This window comes from Sturnus vulgaris, chromosome 5 (assembly GCF_052056855.1).
Source record: "Sturnus vulgaris isolate bStuVul1 chromosome 5, bStuVul1.hap1, whole genome shotgun sequence".
Classification (NCBI taxonomy): domain Eukaryota; kingdom Metazoa; phylum Chordata; class Aves; order Passeriformes; family Sturnidae; genus Sturnus; species Sturnus vulgaris.
The window spans coordinates 7985220-7997351 of NC_142247.1; the positions used below are offsets into that span (position 1 = coordinate 7985220).

The following is a 12132-nucleotide window of genomic DNA, read 5'->3' on the forward strand; positions in this document are numbered from 1 at the left end:
TGCTGAGGGATGCAGGTGTCGCTGAGGGTCTGCGGGTGTCACTGAGGGATGCAGGTGTCGCTGAGGGGCTGCGGATGTCGCTGAGGGAGTGCGGGTGTCGCTGAGGGGGTGCGGGTGTCGCTGAGGGGCTGTGGGGCGCTGAGGGAGTGCGGTGTGTGTGCATTGGTCACTCCTATTTCTTCCCACTTTTCTCCCGTCGGCACTTTCATTCCCGCGGAATGAAAGTCCTCCAGTTCCCAACCCCCAAGGCATTTAGTTTTCACCCCTGCTGTCTCGCTGCTGCCTCATTTCGCTGCCACTGCCCGATATCTTTCTCAGCTCCTTGCCTGTGTCTTCTTCCTTTTCCCTGTCCTTCTGCCAATTTTTGTGCAGCCTCCACGAGTGTAGTTTTGGTGATGTTTCTACTCTTTTGCATTTGGCACACACCAGCACCCCATCTTTATTCCACATTCTCCCCATATCACTTTCTGCTTATATCCATCATTTTCTCCCAGACGGATGCCTGAACTGGAGCATCCGGGACAGGTCCTTCTCCACTTTTTCCACAGGCAAGGAAAAAAGTGTTTCTACACGCACAAAGTTTTGCCTTACTTCTCTGTATACCTGAACACTCAAGGGCACGGTCCTGGTTGTTTTTTCCCTTTATCCGCCCTCCTGATCTCCACTTTTCAACAATTCCTTGGCAGTTCTTACAGCTAAAGTGAAGGTCTTTGGAGAGCATCCTTTGCTGAACATCCCTGAGACAGCAAAGCCAGCTGCTATTACAGTTCTCCTCACTGCATCCCACTGTACACATAAGAAACAATATATATTATTTTATCCCATAGCTTTTAATCCTAAATGCTATGTTCATTACATTACTTTAAGAATATATCACTCTGTTTCCTTTTTCATTTTTCAGGGTACCTGAAAATTTCTAAGAGGGTGCTCATTGGAATTAATGTCAAGTGGATAGCTTAATTATGTTATGGCAAATATATGATCAAGACACTGGCATGCACTTGATACGTCAAATTTATTTTCAGTTAGAAAGTCATTCTTCAGTTAGAAGTTGTTAGTTGTTAGTTAATTTTTCCTTCCAAAAGTTAATTTTAGAGTTTACTGAAAAACCCATTCAACCAGAAAACTACAGTATACAAGCTGTGAAATGTACTGTGACAGAAAATTGCAATTTTCCCCTGGGTTTTTTCTTTTATTTTAATATGGGGGGAAAAAAGTATTATAGCGTAATCTCATTTTTCCTTTTCTTGCTGCCAATTTAGAATATATTTCCTCTGTTCCAGTATTCAAAGTCGTTTCACGAATTATATTGGAAGAAATTAATCAACCAACTCAGGTAACAAAAACTTTTGCATCGGGAAAGTATTTGCTGCCTCTCTACATTCTCTGAATACTTCCCATAAACTTGATGTAAATAGATCTTAGAACAATACAGAATCACAGATTGATTGAGACTGGCTTGTCCTTCAAGCCAATCCAGGAAATCCAAGATTAGTTACTCCATACATATTTCTTAATTAGATGATCACAAATCCCTCTCTCACAGGATGCTGCCTTTTTCCTTTTAAGCAAATGAGCTGTTTTGCAATAGTCCCTTTCATCCTCCTCACTTGATGTGCAATTATTCAACATATTATGTCGCCCTCAGTCTGGATTCTCTTCTTTCTCCAGGATCCTGTGGGGATTGAACCAAGCCCAGTGAATTTGGAGTGCTGAGAACTGGCAAAAGCATCCCATATGACTTCTGGATCCTACAGATGGAGTTTCTTTGGTAATTTATGGATATGAATAACTTTTTGTGTTTATAAGGTGGGTCTCAGGGTCTGCTGAGTAATCTGAAGGGAAAAACAGAATTTCTGAAAGTTTTACATGGTAGGGGATATGCAAGGTGCCTGCAGGTCTGGAGCAGGACACACTAATCCCACAAGGTAATGCTAAGACAAATTGAACTCCCAGATTTTGTAATTAGAAAACGTGGTGTTCATCAAAACAAAAACATTTTGCAGATACAAATCGATTTCTGTAATTGTATTTCTTGGGGAAGAAAAAAAGATAGATACCACCTTTCAATAAAGAAGAAAGGTTCTATTTCAACAATTGCAAAAATTAACATTTCAACACAGCATTTCCAAATAATTTCATGTACTGAAATTATTTCACCTAATACAAAAATTATGCTGAATATTTTTTTCTTTACAGTAAACAGTAAAGTATGTAATATAAATTACATTTTATATTGTCAAGAGCTACTTCTCAAGAAACATACTTAATATTGGAATGGAGGCAGTTTTACAAAATCTGCTGAGCTGTTTTAAGGATTGGGGTTTTTTGAAGACTTTCATTACGGGGGAAAACCCCAAATCTGACACTGACTTTCATAGGAAGTATTGTGAATTCTTTAATATAAAAGGAATCAAAATTGTTTGTAGATTAAATATCTGCAGGGTCCAGCAGTCAAATGCAAAATCTACCGACCAGATGCTTCAGAGTAAGACATAAGAGGCAGGTAAAGGACATACTTCCCTTTAAAGGTGGGAGGTGATCTGGGAAAAGGTAACAAAGTTACTGTCACTGTTCCTTGGTTTCCAAGTTGATCTGCAAGCACCTCCCAGCCCACTCTGAGAAACACCAAGGTGAGCCTGGGAAATAAAATGTCTAGTGGACAATTTATGAGAGAATTCTGCAAACTGAGATCACACTAGTCAAGAATTGTAGGCAAAATAAATTAACAAAATACTTCAAAATTTGGATATGTTAAGTGGGTATAAAGTGCTCTACATACATCTACTCCTTTGTGGGGAATGTAGAACAATCCATCCTAAAATAACCCAGAGCTTGGCATTAACCTGGGAATTGTTGGATTGAATTCACTCTGCCACACAGAGGATGTGTTTCAGACTTGAAGTACTCAAGAATTATTGTTCATAAGCAATTTTGGATCCTTCCAAATGGAAGGATTTAAAGGATTAACACGAGGATTTGTGTGTTGCAGGAAAAACTTCTGAGCAAATAAATGTTGAGTACCTGTCTGGCTGTGATACATGAAAAACCTGGTTCCAAAGAGTTGGAAGACATGAAACTGGAAAAAAAAGGTGATCATGATCCTGTTCCCTGCCTGCTCCTTTGTCCCTGCTCCTGCCGAGGCTCCTGGTGTCATCTGAGGGGTTACGGTGACATAAGGCAAATGCACAGTAGGTGGTGTTGTTCTAGCAGAGTGTAAGGTATGGCTGCAAGGACCTGATCAAAACAAGAATTAGCTCTCCAGAGCACTGAACTGTGTGGTGAGAGTCACACTGGCTTGCTCACGGATATTTTTTTATTTCCCATTTTAAACAGACTGGTTGCCAGCCAGCTGCTGGCTCTGTGAGGAGGCAAAGGAACGGGATGAGTGTGTTTGCAAAGGGCTTTGCAAGTGGTAATTTATGGGATAGTCACAAACAAGTGTATTCCAGGGTACCTAAATTTCACCTCAGAAATCCCTTCCTCAGCCGCTCACGCTGACCGCAAAGCAAATCTTTACCAATAACTCGTACAGCACAGAGAGCACACACACTGCTGCACTGAACAGGGTTTGCCTGCACTACCAAATAAAAACTGAGACTGGCAGAACCCATCACCTCCCTACTTGGTCAGGGCACACAAGGATGAACTGCGAGCAGCTGCCAGAGATCTGCAGGGAGCCTTGGTCTGAGGTGGGGATCAAACCCCAGGCAGAGGCTTGGCCTGAGCAGCTCAGCTCAGAACTGCACACGCTGCCTTCAGCCCTCCAGCATCTCTTGGAAATGGCCTTTCCCTTGGATTTCATGGTTATTTCAGAAGCCATTGCCTGGCTTTGCAATCTTTTCCAAAGGTACAGCCTGTGTGTCACTATGGGAGGTACGATGCAGGAAGGAGCAGGGGCAGAACGGCAACCGGGGCCGGGTCGGCATCGCAGTGGGGTCGGCTTCAGGCCGCCGAGTGGTACCACACCAAAGATGGCGGCCCGGCCGGAAGTGGCTTCTGCCAGCACCCAAGATGGCGGCGAAGGGAAGAGGTCATGTGGTGCCTTCCAGCCAGAAGCTGCAGTGGCTGGAGTGAGGAGCAGTGGAAGTGGCTGTTTATTGCCGCTTTCCCCTCAGTTTCCTGGAGCTCCCGGTCACCACACGTCACCTTTGCTTTTCCAAGGGTTTTCTTGCTGAAGAGTTTCTAAATGTGGCCGTGGGCTTTGCTGCAGCTGGATGTTATTTCAGTTTCAGGAGGTGTCTCCTTGTCTGGTTTATGATTCACCAGTCCCAGTGCCAGGTTAACTGCAGCAGAAGCTGTCAAATGAAGCTCAGGGCCTGGACTGGGATTCCCCAGGCCCCTGCCAAGCACAGGGGTCGTGTCTTCGTGTTGATTCTCCAATCCCGTTTGCTCAGGCCTTATTCTGAACTGCTTAGCCATAAATGCCATTGCAGGAAGAGCAGAAAATCCCACAACTCCTGTGGATCAGTTGTGTGCACTGACTTTGTGCTGCAGCCTGAGCCTTGGGGCTTGAATTAACTCCAGGCAGCCAGGATTGTTCCCAAATGCCATCCCTTGACTTGACAGGGTTGTGTTCCTCCAAGCCCAGCTGGAGTGGTGCTGTGTGCTCCTCTTGCCTTTACCTGCTGTGAGCAGCTTTGTGTTACAGCTCAGTGAAGTACAGTTCAGTTTTTATTGCGTGGGATTTTTGTGTGTGATAAAAGTCCCTGTCAATTACTCTCAACTGCTTCCCCTCTGGAATGGCTGCACCCCTGGACTGTGACTAACTCAGCTCTTCTCCTGCAGCAGTTCTCTGCTGCTCTCAGGAGAGGATGGAGCTGAGGCCCTGAACTAAAAGGATCCATCAAAGCCAGGGCAGTGCTCACAACCTGGATCTGTCTCTGTTTTCAGAGTTCCCATGACTGAGGAACAGAAACAAGGAAAACAGGCACTGTTTCTTTGCTCTCTCCATCTCTCTCCTCACAGCTTCCCCCACATGCTCCATTTGCCAAGGCCCTGTGTCTATGGGCAGCTGCCACCCCCTTCTATACAAGTAAAGGGCGAAGAGCATCCAAGTGCAGAGGGGTCTTTAGGAAGTGCCAATCCCTGACTGCATCTCCCTGCACTCACTGTAGTTCTGCCTGGAGAGACCTCCATGGCCTGGGTTTTTTCTAGGAAAGTGATCTTATTAAATTTGTCAAAAATTGATGTTCATAGACACTCAATTTCTGATGGGAAACACCATTTTACTTTTGCCTTTTCCAAGTTTTTTCCAGGTGCTGCAGAGGATGAGCATCTGTGTGCTCAGACAGTGAGCTAGGAGTCTGTGACTTCCACAGTGGATTTAATTTTCTTTTTCTCCTCTCTTTTAGGACGGAAAAAATCACCTAAGTAGCCCCAGCAATGCTGAAAGTTTTGGTGTTTGAGCAGCCAAACCCAACAGCTCCTGACCCTGCCCATGCTGTGGGGTCAGTCAGAAGAACACAGGATTCCTCTTCTCCTCTCTGCTGGGTTTAACTCCCTAGGGTTCACTGAGGCTGTGAATTGCATCCAGAGCATTTTGAGGCTCCTGGTGCTCGGTGCTGTGGTGTTTGGTGTGCAGAAAGCATCCCAGGCTGTCTGACTCGGGTCTGGATGTGCATTTCCACAGTCCCTCAGACTGGGAAAAGGCCTAGAGGTTGGTGGGAAGGGCTTCCTCCCAGGTCTGAGCATCCTCAAAACATCTCAGGGATGTTTTTTAAATGTTTGTTGTCTTTTGTTTCCCCGCCCAGGCTAAACTGGATAAAAGATGAAGAGTGGCAAGCGGGAGTGCCATGTCTGGATCCACCCTTGGATTCCAGGTCCTCCTGGTGGGTCTGTGCTGCCCAAAGTACAGAGGAAGGAAACGTTGGAGTTCCTGTTTGTTCACCTGCTGAGAGTGTGAAATTCCCGGGAAGCTGTGCTTGCTGTAGGACTGGAGAGAGAAACAGTGGCAGCTGTTTGCTCTGTGCTTGTTTCCCACCTTGGCTTCGGTTTCTTGGCACTCCAGGTAATCTCACACTGCCTTTGCTTTTCCAAGTGCTTTGCTGAAGGGTTTCTGAATGTGACAGTGAGCTTTTCTGTACCACCCATTTATATGGAGGATCTGTTTCAGGAAGTGTCTCAGCGTCTGGATGGATTCAAAAGTCCCCATGCCAGGTTAATTGCAGTGAAAAAAGGGAAAAGAAGCCCAGATCCTGGACTGGGATTCCTCAGGCCCCTGTCAAGCACAAGGGTCGTTGCTTGGTGTTGATTCTCCAGTCCCGTCTGCTCAGGCCTTTTTCTGAACTGCTCAGCAATAAATGCCATTGCAGGAAGAGCAGAAAATCCCACAACTCCTGTGGATCACTTGTGTGCACTGACTTTGTGCTAAAGCCTAAATGTTAGGTTTGAATTAATGCAAAGTTTCTAGGATTGTGTGTTTGGAGTTGCTGGTTTGGGGATGGCCAGGTCTGGGTTTGGATTTGTGGGCACCGAGCACTCCTTGTGTCACCTGTCGGTCTGGATTGGTGGGAATTGTTGGAGGAAAGAGAAGAGAATTGAAATGCACAGATCCATTCCTGGAGAAATGATCAGGGTGGGAGAAAAGAGGGTGTGGAACTGCTGGGAGCTCCTGGAACAAGGGAAAGGATCCAAGGATTGGAAGCAAAAGCTGTGGAACAAAGCCTGAAAGGGGGCAGGGAAAAGAGGGAGAGAATCCCTGCTCCAGGAATCCAGCAGGGGCCAGGAGAGGATCATTTTCCATCCCCCAGCTCTTGGTGAAATCCTAATAATGAAGGTCAAAGGAAAAGATTCATTTGTTGTTATGTTTGGAATGAAAGGTGCTATTCCAGAAGGGAATATTCACCTGTTAAAATTCTGTTGGATAAAGGAAAAGAGGGAAGAAGCAGCTGGGGAATGAACAGGTGTATTTTTGGTGGATACAGGGGAAGATGTTGGAAGGAGCTCTTAGGTAAAATACACATCATGAGTACCACCAGGAAAAGCCCCAGCTGCCCATATTTCCAAACTGTGACATTCCAGAGGGGTAACCAGTGGTTAGCACATCCACTTCTATATTCCTTGGATGCCCAGTGCCTTGTTGGGAAGAGATAATATTAGGAAATTAATAAATCCAGGGATGTAATTAATGATAAAAAAGCTCTGAAGGCCCAGGTTTTGATATTCACAGTAAGGCTTTATTGCTTGAGTGGAAAGATTCTGATTTTCTGGGGTTCCTGTGTTTACTTCAAGCTGATTTTCCTCCTGAGACCTGAGAATGAGATTGATCAGTTTCAGTGGCCCAAATAGGAAATGCACAACTCCAAAGCTGGGGATTCTGGATCTGCCTTAGTTTGGCCTGGAAAGAGAAAGGAAACACAGTTGAACTCTACTCCTCCATGTCTCACCAAGAGGTTCAAAGCCCCTTTGGTTTTCTGGGAGCCCTCGATGAACTCGGCCTCGCTCGGGTCAGCATTCCCAGTGCCTGGAGAAGGGCAGGGAAGGACACGCTGTGAGAGCATCCCCTTTGGGAAGGTTCCATCTGCCTGCCCTGCAGCAGGCACAGCACAAATGGGTGTTGAGACCAGAGCTGCTGAAAGTGAGGGGTTCCGGGAAAGGCAAACTCCCTCTGTGTGCCAGAGGCTCCGTGAGCTCTGCCTGAGGTGCCCCCGGAGCGGCTCCTCCCGAGCTGCTGTGCCTGGATCCGAGGCTGTGCCAGGGCATCGATCCCTCCCTGCTGGGGTGGGAGCTGAGGTGTCCCCCTGCCTTCATCCCCTGTGCCCCCCTGTGCTCCCCGTTTGTTTCTGCTGCTGCACTGCCCCTGCTGGCCCTTCCTGCCGGTTCTGCCTCCCTTTCTTCCTTTGGCTGAGCTCTGGGAATGCCTCTGCAGCCCTCTGGAGCTGGGTGAGGAGCAATGGGATGTCAAACAGGGGTGCAGTTCAGGATTTGCTGTGAGGACAGAAACCCGAGGGACCGAGGTGAAAGCAAGCCTGGGCTGGGCACAGCTGGGAGCCCAAATCCCAGAGCCTGCTGCATTTCCCAGGAGGATGCACAGGAGTGGGCAATCCAGGTGTGAGCTGAATGCATCCCTCTGCAAGCACAGAGCTGCTGGGTCTGGCTGTGCACTGTCCTTTCCTATGGGACAAGTGACCCCTACTCATGGACAGCTGGAAAATAACCCAGGTGGGGTGGGGAGGAGCAGAGCTGGAATCAGCCAAACTGTTCCCTTGGGCTTCACCACAGCCACAGAATTCCACCAGCAATGGCCAGAGATCATCCAGATCACCACTGGCTCCAAAGAGCTGGACAAGCTGCTTCAAGGTCAGCATTTTATTATTTCTCTTTCCTGCTTAATCTCAGTTATTGGGGTGGGGTTTTTCCCATGAGTTTGATCTTTGCATGGAACCACGTAAGACAAGTCTTGGTTGGATGAAAGACCTCTAGGGCTGCTCTTGAATAACTGCTTTTATTTTAAAAGCTGCAGAAATAGTCTTTAACCCATGTAGTCATGATGCAAGACTTGTCCATTTTTGGATGTTTCTGGTTTATTTAAATCTGTGATGTGTTTAGGGAAAACAAAACCAGGCATCATCATCTCCCCATTCCTCTGGTGATCCAAAAATGAAAACAAATAATTTCATTTTTTAAGCATATTCAGAAACACACCTGGACTTCTTATCCACGGCATGAACAAATCTCAGGATGACAAGAAGTTTTCTGTCTTAGTTTTGAAACTTTCAGCCAAATTCGATGTTTAACTGAGTCTCTATACATGTAATATTTTATATGTGGGATAGATACATATATAGATACCTCTTTGTATGTTTGTGACATATGACCTTTTAATTTTTATTAATAATTATTATTGTCATTTTCCCTCCAGGAGAAATAGAGACAGGATCCATAACGGAGTTATTCGGGGAATTCCATACTGGGAAGAAGCAGCTGTGTCCCAGCCTGGCAGTCACTGGTCAGGTGGGTTGTTCACCTCATTGCAGCCCAATATTCAGACACTACAGCCTTGGGCTATTTGCTCATTTGGGCACCTCTCTTGACTTTTTAAGTGTTTATTACTGTCTAGAGGTTGCTATTCCATAAAATATAGTGGCTTGGACTTAATTTGATCATTTAGTTGACTCCCTAAAATTCCCAGCTCAAAGTTGAGCACCTTCCATCTTGTGTAGAATCATGGAATCCTGGAGTGGTTTGGGTGGGAAGGGAACTTAAAGCCCATCCAGTTCCATGGGCAGGGACCTTCCATTATCCCAAGGTGCTCCCCTTGGCCTTGGACACTTCCAGGGATCCAGGGCAGCCACAGCTTCCCTGGGCACCCTGTGCCAGGGCCTCAGCACGCTCACAGGGAAGAACTTGTTCCAAATATCCCACCTGTCCCTGCCCTGTTCGAATGGAAGCCATTCCCCCTTGTCCTGGCACTCCAGGGTGACAGCTACTGCAAAGGGAGGAGTCAGAGATGGGGACCAAGAATCTTCCCTCTTGTTTTTCCCAGGTAAGTGGGAATTTAATCACAATAATTTGGGGTATTATTTGTTGTATGAGCTCAGTGAGGGTATGTGGCCATATTTGCTGTATTTATGGATACTTTATTCCCTGTTCATTCCTTTCCTTCTCCTTTAGCTCCCCATAGACCACGGGGGCAGCGAGGGAAAAGCCACATCCATGGGCACAGAGGGGACCTTCCATCCAGAGCAGCTCCTGGCCATGGCTGAAACGTCAGTGAGTGGAAGAGAGGAGTAGATGGACTCACAGCTCAGCTGGAAAATGTTTTCCACAGGTCCTGGAGGTTGATCTGGCAGGTATTCCCATTGGAAAGCTGTGGTGTTGCCGTTCCTCTCCCCATAGCTCTCGTGTCATTGTCCCTCAGCACGAGATGATTTCCCTCTCCTGCTACTGGAAGGGACTGGGAGCTTCCCAAGCAGCTGGGGACAGGACTGGCTGCATCCTGTCAGCTCTTCTTGAAGGGAATTTGATCTAATCTTGCTGGCTTCTTCCACAGCAAGGACTGCTCCTGTGCTCCCTGTCTCCAGGGAATATTTGGCAGCCATGCAAAGGAGAGGAAGTGCAATGGTGCTTGCAGCAGGCACAGGTGTGTCTGTGCTGGCTGTGTACAGGTGTCCTTGGAATCATGGAATCCTTCAGGTTGGAGGAGCCCTCTGAGATCACGGTGCCCAGTTGTTCCCTGGCGCTGCCAAGGCCACCACTGTCCCATGTCCCCAAGTGCCACATCCACACAGCTTTAAATCCCTCCAGGGATGGGGCTCCACCACTGCCCTGGGCAGCTGTGCCAGGGCTGGACAGCCTTTCCTCTCAGAGACTTCCCAATATCCAGCCTAAACCTCCCCGGGATCATGTGAGGCCGTTTCCTCTTATCCATTTCAAATGGTTCCAATCATTCCTTTCTCTTTTCATCACCATGGGTTGCATTTTCTCCCTCTGTTTTTGTTTCTGCCGGGAATGTGAGTTTTTCTTCCAGTCTTTCGACAGTTTCTGGAGCTCCAGGAGCTCCAAGGTTCATCCCTTTCTCCCCGTGATTTTGCAGGAATGGCCTCTGCCAGGTCTTTAACAGCGACTGCCAGGCCCAGCTGCTAGATCAGGCTAAAGACTGAAAATTCTTTTTCTTGCCCTGCATCCCCAGGGATGCTCTGTGTCCCTGTGTCTCCTTTCCTGTGGCACCTCAGGGATGCTCCCGGGGCAGCGGGTGGAGGAAGCTGTGGCTGTCAGTGGGAACTCGGGACAGCCGAGCACGGCCGGAGCTCTTGGGAAGAGAGAGATCTCCCAAATCTCCCTCGGGGCTGCAGCACAGCTGAGCCCCGGGAGCTTCCTGGGCAGCGTTCCCATGGGACCACACCCCTCGCGTTTCCCTGGATCCCACCCTGGGCGCGGTGCAGCGGAATCTCGGTGGCCACAGTTGGTAACTCGGTGAATTGGAAGCAAAGCTGAAGGGTCTGTCCATGGAGAGAAGGGTGATTTATAAAGCAAAGCAGAGTGGTATTCCACACCAGGGATTTGGGATTTGGCATGGTCCCAATCCATAATCTTTCTGTTCATTTTCTTTTGGATGCTGCGGCCTGCTGTCCTGGGGGAGCTGCTCCTTTTTCCATTTCCATCTAATTTTCTCTATTTCATTAATTCTCTGTGGAAATCTGCTTTTAATGAAAAGGCCCAGGAGGATGTTGATGACATCCCAGGTTCCCGGGATTCAGAGGTGTGTGCTCAGACCAAGGATTGTTCTGGCTGGCAGAAGCTGCACCAATCTCCCAGGAAGGTCAGTCTGGATTTGTCTTTTCTCCTAATTCTCCCAGTTCTCAGTTTGGGGGTGCAGTGCAGCTCTGCCCTGTGTATCTCCTAGAAGAGTTTTGGGGTTAAAAATATTCTTCTATAATCTGCAATATTTCTCTAGAACTGGATTAAAAATAATCAGATTGTATCAGTGTTGTTTGGATTGGTTCATCTGCATTGGTTAATTAAATCACTGAGAAGGGGTTTGAGCAGCCCTTGGTTGGAGCTGGCAGCTCTTCCTTATTGTCTCTTCATTCTCTGAATTTCTTGGAATTATTTCTTAAGCAGTTACTGCAATCAAGATACACAATGAGGAGAACAGCATTGCTGTCCTGCTGGATTGGGAAATCCAAGGGCAGTTCCTTGGAGAGACTGAGGGGATGGGGAGCTGAGCCTCAGGCTGGGTTTTAGCAGTGGGAATTCAGTGAGGAGGGGAGAGAGGAGATGCCCCAAAACTGGTTACAGCCAACTCTGCTGGGTTTGGGTGCCCCTACCCCAAAAAAGGCTCCTGGTTAAAGGGGGGACTTGAGGAACCAGCGGGATGTTCTGGGGGGGCTGTGCTGGCATCCCCAAACCCTGGGCAGGGATGGTGAGCAGTGCCAGAAACACAGGAACACTATGAATGGAGGGGCTGTCACCTCCAAATTCCAGCCAGAAATGCTGGGCACTGCCAGCTCTTTGGGACGCTCCCCGATCTAGAGAGTTTTCCCATTATTTTCTGTCGTGCTTAACACTTGGCACTTCATTAGAGACCCACAAGCCAAAAATCCCACGGGAACAACTGGAATCACAGCCGATCACACAGAAGCCAGACCAGGACTGGAAATGAGCTGTTCCACAGATTTATTTTTCCCA

The 12132-nt window shown here is 47.5% G+C and overlaps 1 protein-coding gene across 1 annotated transcript; it reads left to right on the forward strand.

The window, feature by feature from the left end:
• Positions 1-119: 119 nt before the first annotated feature.
• LOC148223538 (DNA repair protein RAD51 homolog 1-like) lies at positions 120-11502 on the forward strand. Its single transcript, XM_088164786.1, has 7 exons — positions 120-1336; positions 1672-1771; positions 2993-3092; positions 5355-5659; positions 5754-8301; positions 8864-8955; positions 9616-11502. Exons 5-7 carry the CDS (start codon positions 8028-8030, stop codon positions 9733-9735), a joined length of 486 nt encoding a protein of 161 aa, XP_088020912.1. The 5' UTR covers positions 120-1336; positions 1672-1771; positions 2993-3092; positions 5355-5659; positions 5754-8027; the 3' UTR covers positions 9736-11502.
• The last annotated feature ends 630 nt before the right edge of the window (positions 11503-12132 follow it).